Source organism: Doryrhamphus excisus, linkage group LG18 (assembly GCF_037039965.1).
Source record: "Doryrhamphus excisus strain RoL-2023G ecotype Guam linkage group LG18, RoL_Dexc_Guam_v1.1, whole genome shotgun sequence".
Lineage (NCBI taxonomy): Eukaryota > Metazoa > Chordata > Actinopteri > Syngnathiformes > Syngnathidae > Doryrhamphus > Doryrhamphus excisus.
The window spans coordinates 14,827,023-14,854,364 of record NC_136374.1 but is presented as its reverse complement, the minus strand read 5'-3'; the positions used below and the strand labels follow the sequence as shown (position 1 = coordinate 14,854,364).

The 27,342-nt window shown below is 39.5% G+C and overlaps 2 protein-coding genes across 12 annotated transcripts in view; both read left to right on the top strand.

Annotated features, from left to right (window-relative positions):
• Positions 1-13,051, top strand: part of slmapa (sarcolemma associated protein a) — a 33,947-nt gene extending 20,896 nt beyond the window's left edge. For 4 of the 10 annotated variants that reach the window (XM_058054839.2, XM_058054843.2, XM_058054845.2 and 1 more), the window contains 14 exons: positions 762-926; positions 2,402-2,464; positions 4,104-4,163; positions 4,321-4,389; positions 4,637-4,717; positions 5,866-5,925; positions 6,059-6,184; positions 6,825-6,899; positions 7,481-7,581; positions 7,692-7,890; positions 7,983-8,100; positions 8,307-8,478; positions 8,568-8,702; positions 11,788-13,051. In XM_058054839.2, the coding sequence (XP_057910822.2) occupies positions 762-926; positions 2,402-2,464; positions 4,104-4,163; positions 4,321-4,389; positions 4,637-4,717; positions 5,866-5,925; positions 6,059-6,184; positions 6,825-6,899; positions 7,481-7,581; positions 7,692-7,890; positions 7,983-8,100; positions 8,307-8,478; positions 8,568-8,702; positions 11,788-11,883 (1,520 nt within the window). In that variant the 3' untranslated portion in view covers positions 11,884-13,051. Of the gene's footprint in view, positions 1-761; positions 927-2,401; positions 2,465-4,103; positions 4,164-4,320; positions 4,390-4,636; positions 4,718-5,865; positions 5,926-6,058; positions 6,185-6,824; positions 6,900-7,480; positions 7,582-7,691; positions 7,891-7,982; positions 8,101-8,306; positions 8,479-8,567; positions 8,703-9,883; positions 9,972-11,787 lie in introns of all 10 variants that reach the window. The other 6 variants (XM_058054844.2, XM_078798360.1, XM_058054840.2 and 3 more) reach the window with 5 other exon arrangements.
• Positions 13,052-16,512: 3,461 nt separating this feature from the next.
• The window catches only part of flnba (filamin B a), a 54,162-nt gene continuing 43,332 nt past the window's right edge, over positions 16,513-27,342 (top strand). For both annotated transcript variants that reach the window (XM_058054696.2, XM_078798677.1), the window contains exon 1: positions 16,513-17,121. In XM_058054696.2, the coding sequence (XP_057910679.2) occupies positions 16,830-17,121 (292 nt within the window). In that variant the 5' untranslated portion in view covers positions 16,513-16,829. The remainder of the gene's footprint in view (positions 17,122-27,342) is intronic.

Below are 27,342 nucleotides of genomic sequence, written 5' to 3'. Positions count from 1 at the left end.
CCCTGGACTGGTCGCCAGCCAATCACAGGGCACATATAGACAAACAACCACTCACATTCACATTCATACCTATGGACAATTTGGAGTCGCCAATTAACCTAGCATGTTTTTGGACTGTGGGAGGAAACCGGAGTACCCGGAGAAAACCCACACATGCACGGGGAGAACATGCAAACTCCACACAGAGATGCCAGAGGGTGGAATTGAACCCTGGTCTCCTAGCTGTGAGGCGCTAACCACTAGACCGCCATGCCTCCCTAGGAAGAAGCAAAGCTTATTAAATCCTACCCCTTCTTTTACAATCAGTAACTGTTACATTTGTTCACTTCCTGCTTTCCATAATAATTTTTTTTGTTTTTTTATTTTTAAACATTTTTTCGCCATTTACATTGATTCACTTCTTTCTCTGATTTGAATCAGTTGAGATATCCACCACTACACGATTCACGCCTGTTCTATGTCTGTGTGTGGCTGTTTCACAAGGAATGGGTTCTCTCTACAACACGGTGGTGCTTTCTGGATTTGCCGGGTGGATTCCCATGGTTGCCAAACTGTACACGTCTTTGTCTTCTTCTGGGGTTAAACAATGGCGCTTTTAGGGGCCACTGGTTGGCGTCTGGTGATGGAATGAGTGCACAAAATGCTTGCGGTGCTTCGATCCCCCGTTCCTCCACACTGCGCACACACGGCCACCACTTTGTGAAGAATCATCTGCTTTTCCACACCCAAAACGGAAGTTGTGTGATGTGGTCAAATGACAGATGAGGACTTAGCCTCCTGTGGAGCGCTAGAGGAGTCTCCAGAGGACGATCGGAGCCTGCAGACACCCGAGAGCCCCGAGGAAGAGGAAGAAGAAGAAGAAGAAGAAGATGATGATGAGGAGGATACAGACACAGACGATGGTGCAGTCGGTGAAGCTGCAGATGGTAGTTGTGGTCTCATTGTAATCAAAACGGAGTCATTTTGAATTAGATCATGTTTACATTGAAATATAACATTATATAACATATAACATCCAAACACAGCATATCAAACTATATATTCAAAGTACATTCAAAGCATTATATAGCCACATTTCATACTGTATTAAAAGGGGTGGGGCCTATCCTCAGATTTTAGTTCTAACATGTTCTTTTAATTACTAACCTTATTAATAACCTGGTTTTATCTTTCATGCTTAACATCTAGTTCTGCACCAACATGTAAAGAGTTCTTATTTTGTGTCCTACACAATGTTTAGTGGAAGTTGGATACCATTTTTTTTCTTTTTATTCAAACTTTGTTGGAATTGATGAGATCCTGCTTAGAAGCCTTCAATGCAAATGAGTGTAGATGGATAGATAGTGGGAAATTAAGCATTCATTCATTATCTACCGCTTTTCCTCACAAGGGGTCGTGGGGGGTGCTGGAGCCTATCCCAGCTGTCTTCAGGCGAGAGGCGTCGTACACCCTGGACTGGTTGCCGGCCAATCACAGGGCACATATAGACAAACAACCATTCACACTCACATTTTGGAGTCGCCAATTAACCTAGCATGTTTTTGGAATGTGGGAGGAAACCGGAGTACCCGGAGAAAATCCACAAATGCAAACTCCACACTGAGATGGCCGAGGGTGGGAAATGAAGCATTTTTAATCTAAATACTTAAGTGTAATTCCAAGTCGCATTTAGGTTTCTATTAATAGCTCCCTGTCTTGTTGAGGATGTTATGTTCTCACTGGACATTATTGCAAACTCAGGGTCTGCATTCTGAGTGGGCTAGAAGTCCCACTTGATGTTCAATCCGAGCTATTCGGCTGTGGATTGCTTGAGGCTGCTCTCGGGTTCGATGTAGTCATCTCATGATGCTTTTCATCACAGTTATTTTGTATGGAACACGGTACTGTACATCATGTCTCCTGCACAATAGGCCCAATACACAGATCAGTAGGTGGAACCTGTTTGAGTCATGGTGCTCGCAACCTGGACTTCATAAGCTTTGGAAGTAAATTTAGGATTGGGAAGTTTGGTGTGGAGGAGTGTTGCTGGTTTAATTTGCTTGGATTCCTTGTATTTCCCTTTCAATGTCCACTTCCTGTCTGATGAAGCATCTTTTTACATTTCTGACTCCACTTTCTGCTCAGATCTTCTCTGTGCCCGTATCTCTCATTCTCTCTGTCGTGCTCTTCTCATGTATTTGTCATTCCTGCGTCGTCACCGCCGTCTTCTCGCTCCAGTGATTAAAGCTAGGATGTGTGATTCTGCTTTATCCACCATTCATATTTTCCTTAGCGTACACATCATCAAGCATCTAGCTCCGAAATGTATCTTAAGATGCGGAATGGATAAGCAGAACACATGCCAAATTAAAACGCCAGTGGGCGGTTGCTGTAGTAACGCCAGTCTGTATGTTTCCGTCAGACAACTGTCACGTTAACAGCGGAGGAGACGCCACTCGAATCCAACAGTTGATTGAGTGTCCGCGTGAGTACAAATGAAAATATTCATGTCTTTTCCTCTTGCTACTAACTCGATCACTGACTGGCTGCTGTATTATTTTGATAAATCTGAAAAATTTAATAACCATTCGGTCTTTGCAAAGATCATACTCATCATGCTCACTTTAACTGTAACCGTCGGAGAGATATTTATTTTACAATAGTTTGCGACTGTGTACAACAGTACACAGCATATAGTTGTGCCTTGTGATGAAGATCATCTTTAAGTCAAAGTCTTTATATGCTAAATAACGCTAAATTCATTTTTAAACAGTATTTTAAGCAGCATAGGACGCCAAATACCGTATTTTCCGGACTATAAGTGGTACTTTTTTTCATAGGTTGGCTGTTCCTGCGACTTATACTCCAGAGCGACTTATAAATGAAAAAAGTGTTTATGTTACATAAACACTGGACACCTTTGCTGTTCATGTTTATTTTTTGTGTAGCTGAATAAGCATTGTGTTAGCATATCTTACACCTATTCAGCCTGTTCTCTATTCTTTTATTGTTAGAACTTGCCTTCCAAGAGGACGTAATGTCTGTTTTGGTTAAGTAGTTTGGAAAATAAATTACCCGCAAAAAATGCGACTTATACTCCAGTGCGACTTATGTATGTTTTTTTTCTTCATAATTATGCATTTCTGGCATAGAAAATATGTTAAAATAAAATACATACAAAAAAAATACATATAAAATCCAGAAAATACGGTTTTAAAAAATACAATAAAAAAATACATAGAAAATCCAGAAAATATGGTTTACGGTCAAGTAGTTTGGAAAATAAATTACACGCAAAAATGCGACTTATACTCCAGTGCGACTTATGTATGTTTTTTTCAACCTAATTATGCATTTTTGGTCTTGTGCGACTTATATCAGGAGTGACTTATAGTCCAGAAAATACGGTAATCCCTTCCACAAAGTCCAAAATGGTAATGGTAAATAATTGTGTTACATGTAGAAAACAATGAAAAAATGCATGAAAATGCATACAAATAATGAAATAAATACATTAACATTTAAGGTCGAGCTTTGTCGAAATTGTCACTTCGCTCAGCTGAATCTGTGGACACCTCCCCCTGGTGCGCCATCATGGCCGTCTACCAGGTTGGCGCATGATGGTGCACCGCCAATTTGATAATCCGTTACCACTGAATTTACCACTGTGCGGGTTGCACCACATAATTAGAGACCTTGGGGTCCTTTTTAAATCTCTACAGCAAACCGTCATGCTGTCTCATCTCAGAGCTACAAGGTCTCCATCTTACTTGTGGCTCTTGAGTTTTTGTTGTCATCTTTTGGTCTTTTCTTTACCGTCTTCCTGGCTCTTGTCCTCAGAGAGACAATTTTGTTGCTGGAATGTGTAGCCGGTTGGATGGAGAAATAAAACCTCGCTCATAACATTTGTTCTTTCATTGTTATACCATCAAGCTTCAATATACTTTTCTCTCTTTATTGAATAATAAAGGAGATAAACATTATTCTGGTTTACACCCATTATGAGATTAACAGTGTCCTTCATAACCACATTGGTCTCCATGGAGACACACAGCAGCATTAATGTTAATGTTGCGTTTCCTTTCGCTGATATTTGCTGTTCTTTTTCCCTCTTGTCTCTGCAGCAGTGAAACAGCTGAAGGAAGCAGTCAGTTCATCAATCCACAAACTAGCAAACTTTGATGGTAAGAGCTTCGCTAATCAAATAGCTTTTAAGAGGAGGGATGATTATTGTCCAGACTTGAATGAATTATTCAGTGCTCATTTTAAAGAGAGGAATCTTAAGTGAAGGTGTAAAACCGTATACTCCTAATCACGTGTTGTGATTGTATTTGTTTGTAGACACTCACCTACAGAACAACCAGACGGCAGAAGACAACATTCTGACCAGCCCAGGTCGACGCTTAGGCGGTAAGCCACCACTTCTTCACTCCAAGCTGCTAAATGCTCATCAAAGTATACTTCTTGGAAGTATGTGATGACCTTTTAGGCCAGTTAAAAATCCATTATTAGTACCCTCAGTGTCATTGTCGTCGCTTTAGAAAGACAATGGCAGCCATTCTATGCTACATTAACTGCTACATTAATCTTCATGTGCGTTGATGATTTTTTTGTAATATTCATGCTACTAAAAAAATGTCCTGTTGTGTATCCACAGGAAATCTGATGGATGCCAAAGAGTCGGATATGTCGGACACACTGAGTCCAAGCAAAGACCGTAGTAGTGACGATACATCAGGTCAGTGAAACATAGAATCCCATTTTTAGGTTGTTTTATATATTTTTTGTACTTTTTTGGGGGGGGCTGCACGGCTTTCGAGTGGTTAGCGCGCAGACCTCACAGCTAGGAGACCCGAGCTCTGTGTGGAGTTTGCATGTTCTCCCTGTGCATGCGTGGGTTTTTTCCGGGTACTCCACTTCCCAATGTTTATGTCCCAGTATTTGACATCCTTAGCTCATTTTATCATCATTATTAGCTAGCACTTACTTCAACACCACTACTGTAGCATCGCATCTACTTACAATTTATGTTAGCTCCCTTGCGTTAGCCTTCTTAGATACTGTTTTGCACAACATTATATATGATTCTTCACTTAATCATTATAGCTAACACTGACTGACTTTAGCATCACAAGTTAGCATTTGTTAGCGCCTTCATGTCAGCATTCTTACTGCGTCTAATTGGGTTTCACATCCCGGGCTCGAGTGGTTAGCGCACAGATCTCACAGCTCGGAGACTCAAGTTCAATCCCACTCCTCTGTGTGGAGTTTGCATGTTCTCCCCGTGCATGTGTGGGTTTTCTCCGGGTACTCCGGTTTCCTCCCACATTCCAAAAACATGCTAGGTTAATTAGCGACTCCAAATTGTCCATAGGTATGAATGTGAGTGTGAATGGTTGTTTGTCTATATGTGCCCTGTGATTGGCTGGCCACCAGTCCAGGGTGTACCCCGCCTCTCGCCCAAAGACAGCTGGGATAGGCTCCAGCACCCTGCGCGACCCTCGTGAGGATTAGCGGTAGAAAATGAATGAATTAACTTTTTTTTGTTTGTTTTAGATTAGTTTTGTTTTGCATTTTTGACTTACATCATAATTAAATAATTAATTAATAAATGCTGTGATCAGGTCAGGGATAAGATTAACTTAGCTGTGCTTCTTCCTGCTGTTTTTCAGACATGTTGAATCGTGGAACTGTAAATATATGATGTACTCCATTGTAACCTTGTATTAATTTTTGAAATAAAATAATAATGTAGGTTAATTGTAACATACTGTATCTTTCATAAAGTCTACAACTTGAGTAACTATGAGGGACATTTTTTTGCACCTTATAAGGTGGGTCCTAATTGGAAAAAAATAAACACTATTCATTTTAATTGGGTTTCAGATGGCAACATGGATGACCAGGAGCTCAATGAACCCCTCAACAGAGTAGCTTTACTCAAAGGTAACCATGACATCGATTGTTGTTCTCCACTAATGAATTGAATACTCATTTAGTGCAAGCTGCTGTTAAAAGCTTCTCCACTTGGAATGTTCTCAAATGTTCCCTTATTAAAGACGTGTCTGTATGTGTCTAGCTGAGTTGCATCGGGCTGGCTTAGAACCTGGTGACACGGAGCAGGTCATCCATCACCTACACAGGGAGCTTCTGGAGGCCCAGGAACTAGCCAATACTGGAAAACAGAAATGTCTGGAACTTCAAGGTGATTCACCGTATACTGTGTGATTATAATAATTCATCTTATGTCCCAATGATAAATATATATATATATATATATATATATATATATATATATATATATATATATATATATATATATATATATATATATATATATATATATATATATATATATATATATATATATATATATATATATATATATATATATATATATATATATATATATATATATACTACCAGTCAAAGGTTTTGACACATCTATTGAATGGGAAAGTATGGTTATTAATGAGATATATTATTAGATATTAGACTAATTTGCTTTGCCACCTATAACCCGAAGCAAAGATGTTAGTGCTAGTTGAGTGTCTATTGACCTACATTTTATTGGTTTTAGCATCTTTAATGCACAAAATGTAGCAAAGTGTCCTTTATGTTGTTTTATTACAGTTTAAAAAAACAGCATTTCAAGAAATGCTGCAAACGTTAGACAGTTTGAATTGCCTGTGGAAAATACATCTGACAAAAGGCTATTTTGCAACTTTACAGAGTGAAAGATTACATATTAAAGGAAAAATATTGCATTATTATGATGTTTTATTATATATATTGTATATACCACTATGGATAACGATGATGTGGGTCAATCTGTATGTCTGTAGCTCTGCTGGAGGAGGAGAGGAGGAGTAACTCTCAGCAGACTGATGAGTCGACCAAACAGATCCAGTACCTGCAGAGTTAGTACACACACACACACACACACAGCAGAATAATCTAAGGTCAAACCCAATGCATTCTGGGATTCTGATTAACCTCCAATTTGTTCTCTCCTATAGTAATAGAATTAATCTGTTTCACTGTCAAACGGTTGCCATCATAAGCCCTTCGTATATGTTTATTTATTGTCATGCAAAAAACTGTTTCTTTGTCCCTTCTTGCTCTGGTCCGGCCGCTCCAAATTCCCATAGCAAAAAATAATAATAATAACCGCAAATAAAATGTCATAGTACAGGGAAGGTGTAGCTTCCCTGTACTATGAAATTTGAGCTCACCTTTCCTGGCAGAGCAAATCTGTTTAGCATGTAAGGGCATTGAGATACAATAATAATAAAAAAAATCAGTTAACCGTTAGTTAGGTTAACTAGGATAGTTCAGATTTTTTGACAAAAGTGCAATTTGATTTGCGTCCCTTCAAATTGTGTGATGTTAATTAATGACACAGGGAAACTGTCTTTGTCCGTCTTGCACTGTCTCACATGTGTCACATCTGTTGTGTGTGTGTGTGTGTGTGTGTGTGTGTGTGTGTGTGTATATGTAGCTCAGCTTGGGAAGCTGCAAGCCGACATGGAGGCTCTTCGGGAGCAGAGGGAGAACACCATCTGTAGCACCCGAGAGGAGCTGTACTCTGCCCAGGAGGAGGTAAACACTGTCATTTATAGTACTTTCATTCATACTGTCCTTTCCAAAGTATTTTCAAAATATGGGGTGAATTTTCAGCTGACGTTTTTTGGTTTTAAACTGGGTGTCAGATTCTTGTCCTGCGGCACGCTATGGAAGCGGCCACTGCTGAGCGAGAGCGGGACATTACCGCCTTGCAGGAGGACCTAGGCGGTGTTCGGTCCGAGCTGGAGCACTGGAGGAGCACGGCCGCTAAGTACGAGGAGGAGATCCGTCGACTGCAGGACACCTTCACGCAGCAGCAACAGCACAACACCAGTCAGCTGCATGGTATGCACCATATGTACTTCTGTGTGTGTGTGTGTGTGTGTGACAGTCTAAAAGTACTTCACTACAAAAACAATTGTCTTGTTCCTCCCCAGTGGAGTGTGTTGCACTGCATGAGCGGTGTTCGTCTTTGCAGCAGGACTGTGATGGCCTGAGAGCTGAGAGGAAGACTCTTATGGAAAAACTACACCACCTGGAGGACGAACTGTGCAGGTACATATACACACATGCATTGTATTGCTTTGTTTTCATTGTCATGGCTTTGTTCCTTTTTGTATTAAGATTAAGATATGCCTTTATTAATATATTATATATTCATATATGATTATTAATATATTATTGTAATATATTAAGATAACTTCATGTTATGTGTATATTTTTTTCACAACTTTTTACAACCTTATTCTCTGTATATGTAGTACTCGGGCTCAGAGTCTAGCCCTCAGCAGCAGACTGGAGTCTCTGGGGAAGAGGGAAGAGGTTCTGCAAGACAAACTGGGTTCTCTGGAGAACCAGCACCTGCAGGACGCAAGCAAGCTTAAGAGCCAGCTGGACCAGGCCCAGAACCGCACACACACTCTGCAGAGAGAGGTAGAGTCCCGGTCTCGGCAATACGAATTCATCCACCAACATGTGCTTACCGTTGTGTGTGTGTGTGTGTGTGTGCTTGTGTGTTGTAGTATGAAGACACACAATCGCAGCTGTCAGACCTTCGTCAGCGATATGAGAGAACGGAGCAGGAGAAGATAAGCATCCACCAGGAGCTGGAGCAGTGTAGGAACAGCCTGAAAATGCTGCAGGATAAGAACAGCTCTGTGAGAAAACACACATTTTCTTTCTCTCTTGCTCACACACACACACACACACACACACACCTGTAAATTGGGAAAAGAAAATCCCGATGCTAATATCCTCAGCCGTTTTTGGGTTTGCCCATCCTTCTGTTTGTGTCCTTGCTGTTTTGTGTTAATTTGCATTGCAGTAGAATCCCCAGTGTGTGTGTGTGTGTGTGTGTATTTTTTTAAGTGTGTGTGTTCTACCTGTGAATGTCTTCGAGGCGCTCAATCGTCCCCGCCAAGCCTGGAAACACAAAGCAGTGGAAAAATATGAGCAGAATAATTTTCTACCAAAGTGTGATTGCTGCACCAATCATCGTAGTAGGTCAACATGAGCTGCACTCGCATCATGTGACCTCATGGCCTTGCCCGTTATTTCCAGTTTATCAAAAGCAGATGCTACTTTGCCGCCGTTCGGACGAAGCAGTCCCTCCCCCTTTTTGTTGTCCCTCCTCCTCTTCTTCTTCCTCCTATCAGGATGTTTACAAAACCCAATCACATCGCCAGATAAATAAACAGCCGCACAACTGAAGGCACTTACCTGTTAATTCTTACCACATGTCAGGCTTTTTGTCAGTCGGTCCTCGCAAAATGGGGTTAAAGGTCATTTGAGTGCCCACACACCAGCTGGCCCGTGTAGTTTTTTAACTTTAACAGTGATTTAGAGTACATAAGAGAACATGAAAACGAAAATATAGCGCTTGTGTTTATGAGCACAGCATCAGAACAACCAATGTTGTGATAGCGGTCAGGCGCACGCTGTCGCTGAATTTGTTGTAAAAAAGCCATGCCGACATTTTAAAGCACACGCAGCGCTAGATCGCAGATAGCTAATGCTAATTACCATGCTAATTTGGAGACCACGCACCTGACGACTTTAGGAAAGTGGGTTCATTGAAAAGAGGCACTCATTTGCGCCTTTGCAGTCAGTTGTCAACAGGAAGTGATGCCATGTAACGCGTGTCGTAGAGATCGACAGGTGTCGACTGTAATGCTTTGCTCCCCCCGTCACCTCACCTCGCCACCCCCTCCCCGACCCTCAACCCTCCCTGCCATTGCTGCTCCGTCCTCCATATTGGTTTTAGTTGATTTGCTGGCTGATTTCTTCTTGTCCCTCTCCTGAACACCCCCCCCCCCTTCCTTTCCCCCTCCCCCAATAGCCATCCATACTGCAGCCTGTCCAAGCCATATTCATGGGTCTTGTCCTGGCTCTGCTCTACTGGTGTTTCGGCCAGTTGTGGTAGAAAGGTACACGCCGACACAAAGTATCTCTTTGTACTTCATTCCTCCGCCTGTCACTCTCTCTGTCCGCATCGGTCCCAAAGATTAGACATGTAAAAAAATGTCCTTACGCTGTGAGATGTTCAGGGTCACACATTGCGGACGTTCTCACTAAACTTTACATACAACAGCTGAAAAAACATGAAGCGTTTGACCCAGAGAGGACATTTTTATCACATGACTGCGTGATACGTTCCTCATCTCGATGGTGTGTAAGAGTGTTTTCTTGGAACGCATCACTCGGGGGACCTCTACTCCTTAAAGACTCCAAACTAAATACTCAAGTCTGCACAGGTCCAACCTTTGGACTTATTTGACACCAAGAAGATAAATAACGCACTTTGAGTTCAAGGAGTCTTTAACGTTTCGTGTCTTTTTGTCTTTTTAACGCTTCTTTTTCCACACTTTGCATGTCCCGCACCCGCTTGCCTCCTTTCCTCTCAATCCGCCCATCTTTTTGCACTTCTTTTTTTTACTTCTCATACGCTGCCCCTCAAGATCCGAAAAGATTTTATTTTAATGTTTCTGTCCCAGCTGAGGAATATTTTGTGTTGCTTAAAACACAACAAAAATCACATTGACATGGCCAGCAGTTTACTATTTATTTTTATGTATTGATTCATTTTTTTGAATAATATTAGGGCCGCTCTGAAAAGAAAAAATATACCTTGAGAATAAGGTCTCAGAGTTACTTGGCTGAAGTAATATTAATAACTAATATTAATATATTTAAAAATATTAATATTTTAATTAATTAATTAATACTAATACAAATATAAAATAATACAAATACAAATATAATAATATAACATTAATATATGATATATATATATTATAATATAATAATAATTAATATTTTTTATTTTAATTGGAATCTAAAACAGATTTAATATTAATATTAATTCTAATGTATATAATATATTATAATATAATAATAATAATTATTTTTTTCATTTTAATTGCAATCTAAAACAGATTTAATATTAATGTTAATATATCAATAATAATGTTAATGTTAATATTAATTCATGTTAATATATCAATATTAATGTTATTAATGTATATAACATATTATAATATAATATAATAATTAATATTTCATTTTAATTGCAATCTAAAACACATTTAATATTAATGTTCATACTAATATTAATGTTAATATATCAATATTAATGTTAATATTAATATTAATGTTGTTATTAATATTAATATTAAAATGAGTGTTGTGATTTTCCAAGAATAACATTAGACTTATGCCTATGTAAGAAGAAAGTCTGTTTAACAAGAATAAAGTCATATTATTACAAAAATAATTTCAAGAATTCAAGCAAACTCTTCTAATTCAATGTACATTGTTTTGTTTTTATGTTTAGTCATAACACGATGATTTCATTCTCTTTATGTTATTAATATTAGTCCTATACTAAAGGACTGATTTGATTAGCGTTTTAATATATACATTTTTTTTTCAATTGGGTTTTTGTATTTCGCTTAATTTCTTGTCAGTTTACCTGGCAACATTACAAGCTGTAAGGCGATCATCTGGCATCGCAGGAGACGATGACATCATCAGTCCAAACAATGAGGACATATTCGCAGACATGACCGGTCCTGTAAAAGAATCATAATTAAACGTGACTCACGCTGATGCAACACAAACAAATACAATCTTTATTGGCGGACCTTTTAGGGGCTTTTTTGTTGCTGTACATTTATTTTCCCTCCTTTTATCATCCTCTCTGTTTGTTATTTGACCAAATGATATTGTCGTATTTGTTGGCAGGGCGGATGGAGCCCCTGGATGCCGGTCATCGCAGTGATGGTCGCCGTGACGGCAGCCATCATCTACCCCAACCTCTCTAAGAGCAGCTCGGCCTAGCACACACACACACACACACACACACACATACACACACATTGTATAAAGTTTAATTGTATATAATTGTAGAGGGAATATAAAGGTTGTGGTTTCTTACAGAGATTTATTTGGTTTTTGTTGAGCAGCAGAAAAGTTTAGTTTCGGTTTTCATTCGCTCTCTCTCAGCTGTTGGTGGGGCTTTTTTTTTTTTTTTTGTCGCTATATTTTTTTTTGTCACATGATGATCCCGATTGGCTCGCCATGCAGGTCCACATTGGCTCACCAAAGTGCTTACTTGGTGGTTTTACGTTTCGGGGGTGGGGTGGGGGCTTGTTCTAAGAAATATACGCTAACACAAACATATCTTGCTAACACACCGCGTCTCGTTTAAAAACACAGCATCTCTTCGGTTGTTTGTCGTTTTCTCACGGAGCAAAATGGCGACGCTTTGAAACTTGAAGCCAAATGATAGAATTCGAGGGCAGATGTTTTTCTTTGTGAGGTCACACAAAAAGGGTGGTGGTGGGGGGCGTGTGGGGGCGCTCAAAGTGCCTCTGTTGTAACTTAACACATTTGTGTGTGTGTGTATATGTGCGAACGTATCACCGCACGACCGCACTTGATTGAGTCCTGTGTGTGTGTTAGACGTATAAAGTCGCTATTTGTGTCCAGTGAACGCACCGTGTGAGGATTGTGACACTTGACCAACAAACATTCACTCGTTCATCACATCTTCATGTCGGCTTTTTTTTTTTTTTTTTTGGTCAACTTTGCCTCCAAATCCTAACGCCAAACGCCAAATGTCACCTCAACAAAGGACCTTTTTGACGTAGCACGTAACACTTTCCATAATGATGCAAAAGAACTTTTCTTTTTTTTTTTTTTTTATGAGACACATGTAAAGTTTGTGTGGGTGCGCCAGCGCAGCATTTTGTCACCCTGTGTGTAATGTCTTGTCTCTGTGTTTTAAAACAAGAAATAAACGAACAATTATTGCAGATGTTTAAAGAGAAACACTACAGTACGGAGAGAGAGAATTGTAAAATACAAATGTTATTGAATGACGTGCTATGTAGAGCTATTTTTGGTTAAAAACCTGGACGGGGAGTTGTGTAGATGGGTGGAATATATATATAGTATGCAGGGAAAACGTTTGGAATAAAGTTGTAGCAAGCTGACCCACCAACAACAGCTTCTGGCATCGTCTGTCACAAACCATATCTTCAATTGTTCTTTAGTCTCAACAAGGGAACGAGAAGTCAAGAATAAAGCCTTTAAAACATACATATACTATATACTATCCCAGCTGTCTTTGGGCGAGAGGCGGTGTCGCCAGCCAATCACAGGGCACATATACACAAACAACCATTCACACTCAAATTCATACCTATGGACAATTTGGAGTCGCTAATTAACCTAGCATGTTTTTGGAATGTGGGCGGAAGCCGGAGTACCTGGAGAAAACCCACGCATGCACGGGGAGAACATGCAACATCCACACAGAGATGGCCGAGGGTGGAATTGAACCCTGGTCTCCTAGCTGTGAAGCCTGCGTGCTAACCATTCGGCCACTGTGCAGCCTGAAATGTTGATAACAACTTTAAAAAATAACAGTGACTTGAAATATATATATTTTTTACCTTTTTACAAAATAAATAATCTAAGAAAAAAATATTTAAAAATATCTAAATATATTTAAAAAAATAATAATAATAATAAAATATATATAAAATATATATCAAAGTGCATCTTTTGAAAAATTAAAACACATAAACAGACCTAAATACACTACATCAATACTTAAATATATTCTCATGATCATCCATCCATTTTCTATTTGCTTATCCTCACTAGGGTCGAGTGGGTATGCTGGAGCCTATCCCAGCTGTCTTACGCTTATGAATCTAACAGTCCGCATTGAATTATTTGTCTAATTTTATCTGTAAAAGTGTCATATTTAAGTGTCATTTTTCAGGAGCACTTTAAACATCAGACCTCAAGAAATTACAAAATTAATTTTTTCAAGTTTTTTTTTTTTTTACTACATAAGACATCCGACTTGCAAGTCATGTTGCCAGCTTGTATACTAAGAATAAAATAAGATACTAGCGGACCAGATTCAAACGCTTGGTGGTCTGCATGTGGCCCCCGGGCTGTAGTTTGCCCACCCCTGCTCTAACAATGAAAATATTTGATTCCTACTTTTACAGATATGGATATCTATAAGTCAAATATTTCTAGATAAGGTACTCGTGGTTCAGCCACTGTCGTCATGTCCCTGGGGGCAAGACGCTACCTTGTTCCTGCTAGCAAAACTCAGCTCTGCATTCCGTTAATGGGCAACACGTAGTCCCCATCCACTCTGCCCGGGCTTGTGCCCTGTCCCAGGGCGTTACCATGACGCCGACTGAATTGAATATTTTTGTAGTTGGAACATTGAAAACCTGTTTGTGACCTTCTAAATATGACTTTTAACATTATTAGAGCCCATAGTCATAGTTTGTATTGGTATTACCCAATGTAGTACACATAATAGAAAATAAGACATAATAATAAGTCAATGTAGACTTCTATGGTTTCTGGACAGTTCTTTCTGCTGTGGCTATCGTCTCGTCTGCATTACTGACACCTAGTGGCCGATATAGAATACTACATATCACAATATGTGTTTTCTGAATGCCTTCTATTTGTATTTTGGTACATTTTATGCTTAAATGCTTAATTTAAATGCTTAATATGTAACATTAGATTAAATATGTATATGTTTTGACTGTAGGTTATTGAGAGCCATAAAACTTTTGGAAAAGAGCGTGGCAAGGGACGATAGATAGATAGATACTTTATTCATCTTCAAGAGAAACACGGGGCATGCAAGGTTCAAGAAAATAAGAAAATGTTACTATGTAAAGTAGTATAGTAAAATAAACTAATACTACAAAGAGCAAATAGAGTAGAGCAAAAATATAATAGCTGTTGTACAGCATATACATGTACATATTGATGTAGTGCAGTGGCAGTTAGAAGTACACACTTAAGATGTCAACAATGTACAAGGTTTGTAAAATTGTACATTAGAAGACGAGTGGTCGGAAGATTGATCCCTGTGGAACGCCACACTTTGCCACTTTTTGCTTGTATTTAATTTTTTTAAGGATATTTTCCGATCTGTTATCATTGAGAAAAGATATGAGGAAGTTCCGCTAGAGTCCGGGCACAAGAGGAGAACAATAAAAAAAAAAAAAAAAAAAGAACATCAGCTGGAAACATTGACACTAGACTTGTGTACCACTACTATTGTGTGTGATTCATTTCATCCACACAAAATGACAGACAAGCAATCATTAAAACACGCCTGGACCTGCTGGCCTATCGACTGATATGATGTCAAGGCGTCAGTCATCTATTGCAACATGCACAAAGAATGACAGACTGACATCAGCTCACTAAATGATACATTTAGGGACAGATGGATAACTACAGTACGCCAAAATTAATATTGAGTAACAATGAATGCTGAAGCTGAACCGAAGTGTGGAATAAATGTTGAACGAGTCTAGAAATGTGTTGAATCCTATATTCACCCACTGAGAATCGAACCAGCAACAGAGCCAAAACCAGCACAGTAATATGGTAATGGTTTCATTTCATTTGAACATGCATCAGATTACAATTGAACGCATCATATAATCAGTTCACAGTTCCACATGTCCAAAAGGAGTAGGAAGAAGCAAAGCTTATTAAATCCTTACCCCTCCATCTGGTACTTTTACAATCAATAACTGTTACATTTGTTCACTTCCTGCTTTCCTAATATAGTTTAATTTATTTTTTAATTTTTAATTGTTGTCACATACCGAAGTATGAGGTGATATGACCATACAATATACATGTAACATTAAATGTACAATTAATTTCCACCAATGGTGATAGACTTCCTGATAAGATCGGAATCGTTGGAATGTCGGAATGGTTTGAAGCGGTTGATAAAAATGGGAATAGTGGACCAAAAAAAAGACAGAATTTGGCATGTAAAACTGAAGACCATTTAATTTCTCCATCGTTAGCAAACCATAAAGGTTGGAAATTGAAATGCTGGAAATTAAAAAAATAAAGACTGAATGTTGAAATCAGTTGATGAGAATTGAACCAGCAACGTATTGGGGGGAAACAACCACTCTACCACCTCAGCTGCAGTAAGTACATCAGCCTAAAAATTACAATAATATGTAAAATAACATTTCATCGGTAGGGGGCGCCAGATTACTTGACCATTATAACATTTTTCTTGAGAAAATCCTCATAGAAAATATAAAAATGACAATAAATCTGGATAAATGTGTCCTGATCGACCTGATAATTTCAACCGTATTGGCCACAATACTGCATCCCTTAAAAGTAAGACCAAAAGTACTACATTAATCGAAGAACACAAGTACTGCGTCAATATTCTGTTCTTCTATCAGGTTTTGAAGATGTAACACCCTGACGTGTTTCTAAGCACAACGTGTACAACAATTTACTTGGATCGTAGAAAGCTTTTTTTAAAATGTTACTCCACCTCATATAGACGATCTTTGGCCACAAAGCTCGACGTCATCCAAAGTGATGCCGCGTTCACGCTCTGCCACAAAATGAGCGTAACGAACGTCAATAGCTAAAGCAGCATAACCGCAACGTCAAACCGCTCGGTTGTTTTGTTTGCAGGAACTTGTCTGAGATTGTCGGCTAGCTTGGCGATCGAACTGTGAAGAATATTGCCCACTATTTACCAGTGCTTTAACGTCGTTTCTATTCTAAGTGAGAGAAAAGCTCAGCTACACGAGGGACAGCGAACGCACCACGAGCGAGTGGTTCTGCGAGTCTCCCAAAGCAGTCCAAAGTCAGTGGAGTCTTCCCGGAGGAAGCACCGCGCACCGGCCCGGTTCCCCTCAACGTTCAAACACGGTCCAGCACTGAGAGAAACCACCATGCCGACCACGGAGAAGGACCTGGCGGAGGACGCGCCGTGGAAGAAGATCCAGCAGAACACATTTACGCGCTGGATCAACGAGCACCTGAAGTGCGTCAACAAGCGGATCGTGGATCTTCAGCTCGACTTGGGCGACGGCCTGAGGCTCATCGCGCTGCTGGAGGTCCTGAGCCACAAGAAGATGCACCACAGGTTCCACCAGAGGCCCAACTTCAGGCAGATGAAGCTGGAGAACGTCTCGGTCGCTCTGGAGTTTCTGGACAACGAGAACATCAAGCTTGTCTCCATCGGTGAGTTGAGTTGGAACTTTGGAACTTTCTAGAAAAGAGGTACACTCATAAAGTTGAACTTTGCCGTACCACCAAATGCCGAACCTCCGTTTACAATGCGTACATTTTAATTAACACCCTTATGACCCAACTCAACAAAAAAATAGCGTTTTTACAAATATGGCGTTTGAATGAACTTTCCGCGGGCTTTGATTCGGCAAACATTTTAATTGATGACAGTGGCTTATAAAACAAAAATATCGACTTATGACGAAGGGAAGGAATGGCTTTCATAGACTTGTTAGCTTGACGGTCGACGCCTTTCATTCAGTCACTTCTTTGACATGCACGTCTCGGATTAGATACACATGTTACACAGACAGATCTTTATGGACATTTTAACACGATATTACATTCGTATGTATTGTTTTTATACGAAACAAATCAATGGAAATCAATTTTACACACATAATGAAGCATCAACATCACATTTTTTTTTAAAGAGGCGTTAAATTGACTCATTTCTTAAGGTAGTTTGGCAAGCAGTAGCGGTGGGTATAAAGTAGCAGACCCCCAAAAAGAGGAGTGGGTGAATAAAATGAGCGCACCCCATCCCCATTAGTTTTGAAGGCTGTATAAAAGTTGTGGTGTGTTAGAATAGACATGTATTCCATGATTCGATTCCTGATTCGACTCTCTATGACTGTTGCTTTGTTTTTGTTATAAATAGCATATTTGGATACAAATTGAGCCTTATTTGTGTGAATAAAAATTTTAAATAACGTGTTTAAGAGAAGGACTAACTGAAAATGTCGGCAAGTACACGCTGTAAAGCCTAGCATTTTTGTAGTTATTTTTGGATATTTGATTTTGTAGCGCCAACGTTTTTATCGAGCAAACTGAGATCAACAAAGTACAGACGTTTACAACCAATGTAAACAAAATGCGAGGAAGCCCTTTTAGCCTTTTTCTTTATGGAAGAAGTCACAAATTGTTAGTAGGGATCGCCATTAGCCATTAGCCATTAGCGGTGCTCTTAATAAACTGAAATATGACCACAAATGCAGCCTTTAAAAAAAATAGTATTCTTCTTTTTTTGGTGTTTAGTGCAGAGGAACAGTCACAGTGAGAACGGACGCAAGTAGAAAGACTAAAATTTTTTTTAAATTGCAACCGTGTGTTTTCACTCCACACACAATTAGCATGATTACACGTGTGTGTGTGTACAGTATGTGTGTGTGTGTTGTGTCGCTGATGTCACTCAAGGGCGGTTAAGACGTTTTTTTGAAGCTTTGTGGTCTGGAGAAAAAAATGAAGAGGTGGTAATATTCGTAGCGGGGCTACACGGTGGTTGAGTGGTTAGCACGCAGACCTCACAGCTCGGAAGACAAGGGTTCAATTCCACCCTCGGCCATCTCTGTGTGGAGTTTGCATGTTCTCCCCGTGCATGTGTGGGTTTTCTCCGGTTTCCTCCCACATTCCAAAAACATGCTAGGTTAATTGGCCACTCCAAATGTGAGTGTGAATGGTTGTTTGTCTATATGTGCCCTGTGATTGGCTGGCCACCAGTCCAGGGTGTATCCCACCTGAAGACAGCGAGATAGGCTCCAGCACCCCCGCGACCCTCGTGAGGAAAAGTGGTAGAAAATGAATAATATTTATAGCCACTTTTGCACATATAGTGTTGCCCCCTCCCTGATTTATGTTTTTGCATGTTTGTCACTAGAGTTCATATATAAATATCACCCAATTCCAACACAAATGCAGTTTTTTAAATGATCAAAACCTCATTGGTCCTGTGTGAAAAAGTGATTGCCCCTGAAACCTAATAACCGGTTGGAGCACCCTTAGCAGCAACAACTGGAATCAAGCAATAACTTGCAATAAGTCTTGTGCACCACTGTGGAGGCCCACTCATCTTTACAGAATTGTTGTCATTCAGCCATATTGGAGGTTTTTCCAGCATGAAGCGCCTTTTTAACGTCATGCCACAGCATCTTAATAGGATTGAGGTCAGGACTTTTGACAAGGTCGCTCCAAAGTCTTTGTTTTGCTTTTCTTCAGCCATTCCGAGGTGGACTTGCTGGTATGTTTTGGATCATTGTCCTGCTGCGGAACCCAAATTTGTTTCAGCTTAAGGTCATAAACAACGTGACATTCTCCTTCAGGTCTTTAAGCAGCAAAACAGTCCCTGACCATCACACTACCACCACTATATTTTACTGTTAGCGTCGGCTCAAATGGCTCCCACTGTGGTTTGCTAGAGTCCCAAAACTTCAGAAATGACTTTAGAACTTTTTCCACTTGATAAATCAGTTAAGTTGCTGTGGCCAATTTTTCACACAAGGCCGTCTAGGTGTGGATTTTTTTTTTCTCTTCTTAATAATAAAACATTTAAAAACTCAAAATTTGGTGTTCGGTTGTCTTGTCGTTGATATTTAAATTAGTTTGATGATATGAAAGATTTAAGTGCGACAAACATGAAAAAATAAATTAAAGTTGAGAAAACACTTTTTCACACTATCTTCCGAGAAAAATGAATGCTTAATAATTCATCTTTAAGCTTTATTAACATTTTGGATTGAACCACAGCATTATTTGTTGTTCAGTAATACCATTCCCCCTCACAAATATAACTTGACTCGTCTGCTTTGAGTTTTTTAACAAACATTTTTTTGCGTATTAATTTTTTTGTGTGTGTGTAATTTAACAAGACAAGGCCAGGGTCGCAAAGGCATGCTTGGAATATTTTGGTGAAAAACGCGCAACACCGGATATCTCTGACCGCACACACACACACACACACATACAACATCTCGTAGAAAGTAGCTGTCCCAATACTTTAGTCCATGTGTCCAATGCTAACAACATTAGCTTTATTTTTGCGTGTCACTGACATGTCAGTGTCACATACTTCACCACCTTGCTGAGAGGCGATGGGGCTGACGTGATGAAACTCTTCTTCTGCTGTTTAATAGCTCACACTCAAGGTCGTGTTGTGTTGTGTTGACTCTGGTTGTGTTGTGATGCATTGAAGCTCATACTTATTAATATTGCTCTACATCAGGGGTCTCAAACTCGCGTCTCAAAGACGCTAGTTTGAGGCCCCCACCTTGATAGCAAAGTTTAATGTTGAAATGACAGCTTAAAGCTGAGTACGATGCTAACTTGCTAATTGGGTCAAATTATTAAGTTTCATTAATGTTCATGTTAAAGATTAAATAACTGTTAATACTGTACATTTGAATCTGAAAAAAATCATTTCTCTACCAACTGTATGTGGTTTCTTACGTTTTTCTTATTTGCTGTTTTAAATTGCAACCGTGCAACATTCTCCTTCAGGTCTTTAAGCAGCAAAATAGTCCCTGACCATCACACTACCACCACCATATTTTACTGTTAGCGTCGGCTCAAATGGCTCCCACTGTGGTTTGCTAGAGTCCCAAAACTTCAGAAATGGCTTATTTATTACTGATTGATTGATTTATTGTCTTTATTTTTTGTTTATTTATTTTTTTTTAATCTTATTTTGTGTATAGAAAAATAAAAATTAAGATATTTGAGAACAGTGGAATTTTTTATCAGATATTTTGGTGTGGAAAACCGGAACCAAATTACTGAAAAAGTGTAGGGTATAGCTGAAGCAAAAGCATTGAAGATTGATTTTTTTGCCAGTTTTTAATAAATGCGTTTTGGGTTATTTTTTGAAAACCTGATGCGGCCCGGCTTCACCTAGAACCTAGCTCCGGTGGCCCCCCAGGTAAATTGAGTTTGAGACCCCTGCTCTAGATTAATAGATTTAGTCCTACTCACTGTGAGATTGCAAAAATATTTATTTCCTACTTTGTGTATTGTATAAAAGGGGTGTTGTCATGTACTTGTGGGTGTGTTGCATCATGGTTAAATTAACCAGTTGAATCAAAGCAAGTAAACAGAGTAAAATATACATTAAAATACAACATTAATTCGTTAATACACAGTTAAAGCAGGGCAAGTATGTTGCTAAACCTCACTCCCTGACACCTTAAGAGCTGTGCTGGACGGCTTGTTGCCTTGCCTTGCTCATTGGAACTCAAATTTATTAGGGACCATATTCCAGAGTCAAATTGCATGCCGAGTACTATAAATGTGTACATGTTGGCAGGTGAAAATACAATACAATAACAATGAAAAAATTTGTACCAGGGCTGCACGGTGGATGAGTGGTTAGCGCGCAGACCTCACAGCTAGGTGACCAGGGTTCAATTCCACCCTCGGGCATCTCTGTGTGGAGTTTGCATGTTCTCCCCGTGCATGCGTGGGTTTTCTTCGGGTACTCCGGTTTCCTCCCACATTCCCCAAAAAACATGCTAGGTTAATTGGCGACTCCAAATTGTCCATAGGTATGAATGTGAGTGTGAATGGTTGTTTGTCTATATGTGCCCTGTGATTGGCTGGCCACCAGTCCAGGGTGTACCCCGCCTCTCGCCCGAAGACAGCTGGGATAGGCTCCAGCAACCCCCGCGACCCTCGTGAGGAAAAAGCGGTAGAAAATGAATGAATGAAAATACTTCCTGCCCCCCCCCCCCCCGACAGTTCACCCCGCCCCCACTATTTGAAAAGCACTGGTAACACAGCGCTAACGATCTGTGAAATGGAACAATCTTTGATCTGTTCGCACTTTTTTTATTTTTTATGACACGTTTATCTGCTAGCGTGACGGCGTTGACAGCCATCATGTGACCTCATTCTTGCCACACAAACACACACAGCAAGATGTGCGTTCCAGTGCGTACCACCCGTTGTCGTAGCAACATAAAAAAACAAAACCAGTGGCTGGCTCTGTGTTGGGGGGGCTGACTTCCTTGTGTCATAAAATCCTCAACGGGGTCAATATGGATTCCTTAGTTAGGGATTGCTCACCTCCTGTTGACATAATCCTTATGATAAGAGTCATGAGGAACTTTGTGCTGTCAAGGTAGTGGATGTTAGCGGTGGGAACTGTAAAACACTGCAAAAAATGTCCTAGCTAACCTGCTTAAGCTTGCCAATGTCACTTTTGTGTTGACATTTTAGCGGAGCTGTAGTTTGACATTTAGAACACTAAACAATAAGCTAGTGACCTAAACAGTAGCCTCCAAGTTATTTCCTTTAAACTTAAATAGCCAAAAACTTACCACTTCCACACGGATAGGGAGGATAACTATTAAGTTATTTAACCTTGAACATGAACATTAATCAAACGTAATAATTCCTTTAAACTTAAATAGCCAAAAACTTACCACTTCCACACGGATAGGGAGGATAACTATTAAGTTATTTAACCTTGAACATGAACATTAATCAAACGTAATAATTCTTAACTTAAATAGCCAAAAACGTACCACTTCCACACGGATAGGGAGGATAACTATTAACAGTTATTTAACCTTGAACATGAACACTAATCAAACGTAATAATTCTTTTGAACTTAAATAGCCAAAAACTTACCACTTCCACACGGATAGGGAGGATAACTATTAACAGTTATTTAACCTTGAACATGAACATTAATCAAACGTAATAATTCTTTTAAACTTAAATAGCCAAAAACTTACCACTTCCACACGGATAGGGAGGATAACTATTAACAGTTACTTAACCTTTAACATGAACATTAATCAAACGTAATAATTTTTTCTGGGTACATGATACCATACAGCATCCATATCAAACTTACGCGGGCCGCATTAACATTAAACTTTTATATCAAGGCCGGGGCCTCAAACTAGTGTCCTGCGGGCCACATCAGGCCCGCGAGCCGCATGTTTGAGACCCCTGGTGTAGTGTGTCTGCAGTACACGCAGTATAAGCGCCTGCTTGTTGAAAGTAAAAACACATTATGTCGTGACAATGACAAGAAAATGCTCCCAGCTTTCAAGTCTTCTTTTTTTTTATGCTTTGATTTGTGATCAAGTCACAAGCTGCCGTTTGCCTCGCAGCCTTTTAGAGGAGAATGAAATCTTTTGAGTGTGTTGCGCTTGAGTTGCTCCACTTTTTTTTTTTATTATTGTGAAACACGTTCAGCTCATTCAGGTGTGACTGGTCAAAGTTCGTGTGTGTAACATGAGTGTCGAGACTCGCTGTTTGGGTCTCTTGTTGCTTTCGTCGTCCCGCTGCAGCTCTTTGTGCAACGCTTAAAGCGACAATGACTGCTTTGACATTTCGGCAAATAAACATGTCCGCCTTTTGTAGTTTTTCCCACGAGAAGACATCCTGTAAGCTAAACAGCTTTTTATTAAGACTGAGGAGGCCATGTTGTTAACTGCTAATCAAGATTTCACCACTTAATTGGGACACCATATTGTCATAAAATGCTGATGTCGAAGGTCAAGTTCATTGTGACAAAACAGCAAGAGATGTTAGTGTTAGCATCCTTATGTTAGCATTCTCATGTTACTGTATCCACTTACCAATGTTTATGTCCTATTATTAACATCCTTAACCTCAAATTATTGATTTTATCATCATTATTAGCTAGCCCTTAAGTCAACACCCCTACTTTAGCATCGCATCTACTTACAATTTGTTAGCTCCCTTACGTTAGCCTTCTTAGATACTGTTTTGCACAACCTTATATTTATTAATGATAATAATAATAATAATACATTTTGTTTGTATAGCGCTTTTCAGAGTACTCAAAGACGCTTTACAGTAGAGAAAAAGAAAAAATATGATTTTTTTTACTTCATCATTATAGCTAACACTGACTGACTTTAGCATTCTGAGTTAACATTTGTTAGCGCCTTGACGTTAATGGCGCTAGTTGAGTTTCCTTATGTTTACATCCCAACTTTAGCATGCTAATGCTAGTTATTAGATCAATATGCCTATTTTAGCGTTATATATACTATATAATAGTATATATATAATAGTATATAATAAAGAATAATAAATAATATATAATATTATGTATGAATGTGAGTTTGAATTGGTTGTTTGTTTATATGTGCCCTGTGATTGGCTGGCCACCAGTCCAGGGTGTACCTCGCCTCTCGTCTGAAGACAGCTGGGATAGGCTCCAGCACCCCCGCAACCCTCGTGAAGATAAGCGGTAGAAAATGAATGAATGAATAATATAGTATATAATAGTATATCATTTATGTTAGTGTCTCTACATTTATGGCGCTAGTTGAGTTTCCTTATGTTTACTTTCCAACTTTAGCATGCTAATGCTAGTTATGAGATCAATATGCCTATTATAGCGTTCTATATACTATATAATAGTATATATACATAATAGTAAATAATTAAAATAATATATAATATGTATGAATGTGAGTGTGAATGGTTGTTTGTCTATATGTGCCCTGTGATTGGCTGGCCACCAGTCCAGGGTGTACCCCGCCTCTCGCCTGAAGACAGCTGGGATAGGCTCCAGCACCCCCCGCGACCCTTGTGAGGAAAAGCGGTAGAAAAAGAATAAATTAATATAATATTTATGAATGTGAGTGTGAATGGTTGTTTGTCTATATGTGCCCTGTGATTGGCTGGCCACCAGTCCAGGGTGTACCCCGCCTCTCGCCCGAAGACAGCTGGGATGGGCTCCAGCACCCCCGCGACAATGAATGAATGAATTAATGAATATTATGTATATATAATAGTATATTATATATAATATATAGTATATAATAGTATATGATTTATGTTACTGTCTCTACATTAGCATTTTTGTTCCTGTATCTACTTCAGCACATTATGCTAGCTTCTCACTTTTATCATTATTAGCACACCCTTACTTTAGCATCAATGCATTATTTATGTTACTGTCCTGGTGTTTGCATTACATAAATTTACATAAATTTAGCATCATCTTTATCATTACTGTTGGAGTTCAGGCATTTTCCACGAGCATCTTAACTTTAGCATCATTTGTTTCTTTAGCATTCTTGTGTTTTTACGGGTGAAAGAGGCTTTGCAAAGAAAAAGTGGTCATCTGCTTGTGATGACATCATAACCTGGGTGAGGCTGTGTGTGCATATGCTGTGTAATGACAGGGCTCACGTCTGAGTCATGTGGCTTAGCGACGTTGTGGTGATACGGGTTCGTCATGCGGTGATGTCATCAGCGGAGGGTCACACTTGGGACTCCCCCACTATGTTTAAATTGAGATTAGGGCCTGAGGCGTCACATGACTCTGATGGTAAATGTTCTTTAGCTCCAGCGATGTTTCTGGGACTAGTTGTTGGAGTTGCATTAAAAGGCAGTGGTCTTAGGACGCTTTCTTGTGGGACACCGATGCTAATTCATTTGCAGCTCAAACCACAAACTTTTTCCCACACAGAAACTCTGCAAAATTGCTGTAAAAAAGATGTACAAATGCCAATTGTTACCATTCTGTGTGAAAGGGGCTGGAAGGTTTAATTAGTGTTGGGAGTTGCATTAAAAGGCAGTGGTCTTAGGACGCTTTCTTGTGGGACACCGATGCTAATTCATTTGCAGCTCAAACCGCAAAACTTTTTCCACACAGAAACTCTGCAAAATTGCTGTAAAAAAGATGTACAAATGGTAGCTTTTACCATTCTGTGTGAAAGGGGCTGGAAGGTTTAATTAGTATTGGGAGTTGCATTAAAAGGCAGTGGTCTTAGGACGCTTTCTTGTGGGACACCGATGCTAATTCATTTGCAGCTCAAACCGCAAAACTTTTTCCACACAGAAACTCTGCAAAATTGCTGTAAAAAAGATGTACAAATGGTAGCTTTTACCATTCTGTGTGAAAGGGGCTGGAAGGTTTAATTAGTATTGGGAGTTGCATTAAAAGGCAGTGGTCTTAGGACGCTTTCTTGTGGGACACCGATGCTAATTCATTTGCAGCTCAAACCGCAAAACTTTTTCCACACAGAAACTCTGCAAAATTGCTGTAAAAAAGATGTACAAATGCCAGCTTTTACCATTCTGTGTGAAAGGGGCTGGAAGGTTTAATTAGTGTTGGGAGTTGCATTAAAAGGCAGTGGTCTTAGGACGCTTTCTTGTGGGACACCGATGCTAATTCATTTAGAGCTCAAACCACAAACTTTTTCCCACACAGAAACTCTGCAAAATTGCTGTAAAAAAGATGTACAAATGCCAATTTTTACCATTCTGTGTGAAAGGGGCTGGAAGGTTTAATTAGTATTGGGAGTTGCATTAAAAGGCAGTGGTCTTAGGACGCTTTCTTGTGGGACACCGATGCTAATTCATTTGCAGCTCAAACCGCAAAACTTTTTCCACACAGAAACTCTGCAAAATTGCTGTAAAAAAGATGTACAAATGCCAGCTTTTACCATTCTGTGTGAAAGGGGCTGGAAGGTTTAATTAGTGTTGGGAGTTGCATTAAAAGGCAGTGGTCTTAGGACGCTTTCTTGTGGGACACCGATGCTAATTCATTTGCAGCTCAAACCGCAAAACTTTTTCCACACAGAAACTCTGCAAAATTGCTGTAAAAAAGATGTACAAATGGTAGCTTTTACCATTCTGTGTGAAAGGGGCTGGAAGGTTTAATTAGTGATGGGAGTTGCATTAAAAGGCAGCGGTCTTAGGACGCAGTCTTGTGGGACACCAGTGCTAATTAATTTGGAGCTCAAACCACAAAACTTTTTCCACACAGAAACTCTGTATGTACAAATGCTAGCTTTTACCATTCTGTGTGAAAGGGACTGGAAGGTTTAATTAGTGTTGAACTGTGAGTGACATAACATAACCACGTCCTGTGTCACACATAAGACATGTTTGGAATGTCTCATCTTTACTGATTTTATTTGGGACATTGAACATTCACACGCATTTTTTGTGTTTGTTTTGCTGCAAAAAAAATGTGGACATTATGTCATCATCACGTTGTTTCTATTTCTGTGTTTATTTGGGCTTAATTTGTGTGTTTTGGTGGGGGGTGGTGCATTTGGGGGTTGGTTGGTTTATGATGTCACTCTTGCGGAATGTGTGTGTGTGTGCGCTGTAGGTCAAATACACACAGTAGTAGCTCAGTAGCTGCACATCTTGTTCAGTCAGCAGCACTCGCTGAAGCTAAATATGGCAACAAAGTTACTAACTTGGCAACACTGAAACAGCTAGCACCAAATCTACTTGTGGCAGTCCAATGTTTTAAAATAATGTATTGGAAGTGGGTTGTCCAAAATCTAGGCTAATACTAGTTAGCGTTGTTTATCCGTGCACAAGGGTGTGGCTCCAAGAAGCTCCCATCTTGAGCTATGATAAAACTCACAAGCTTATCAACCCATCAGAAA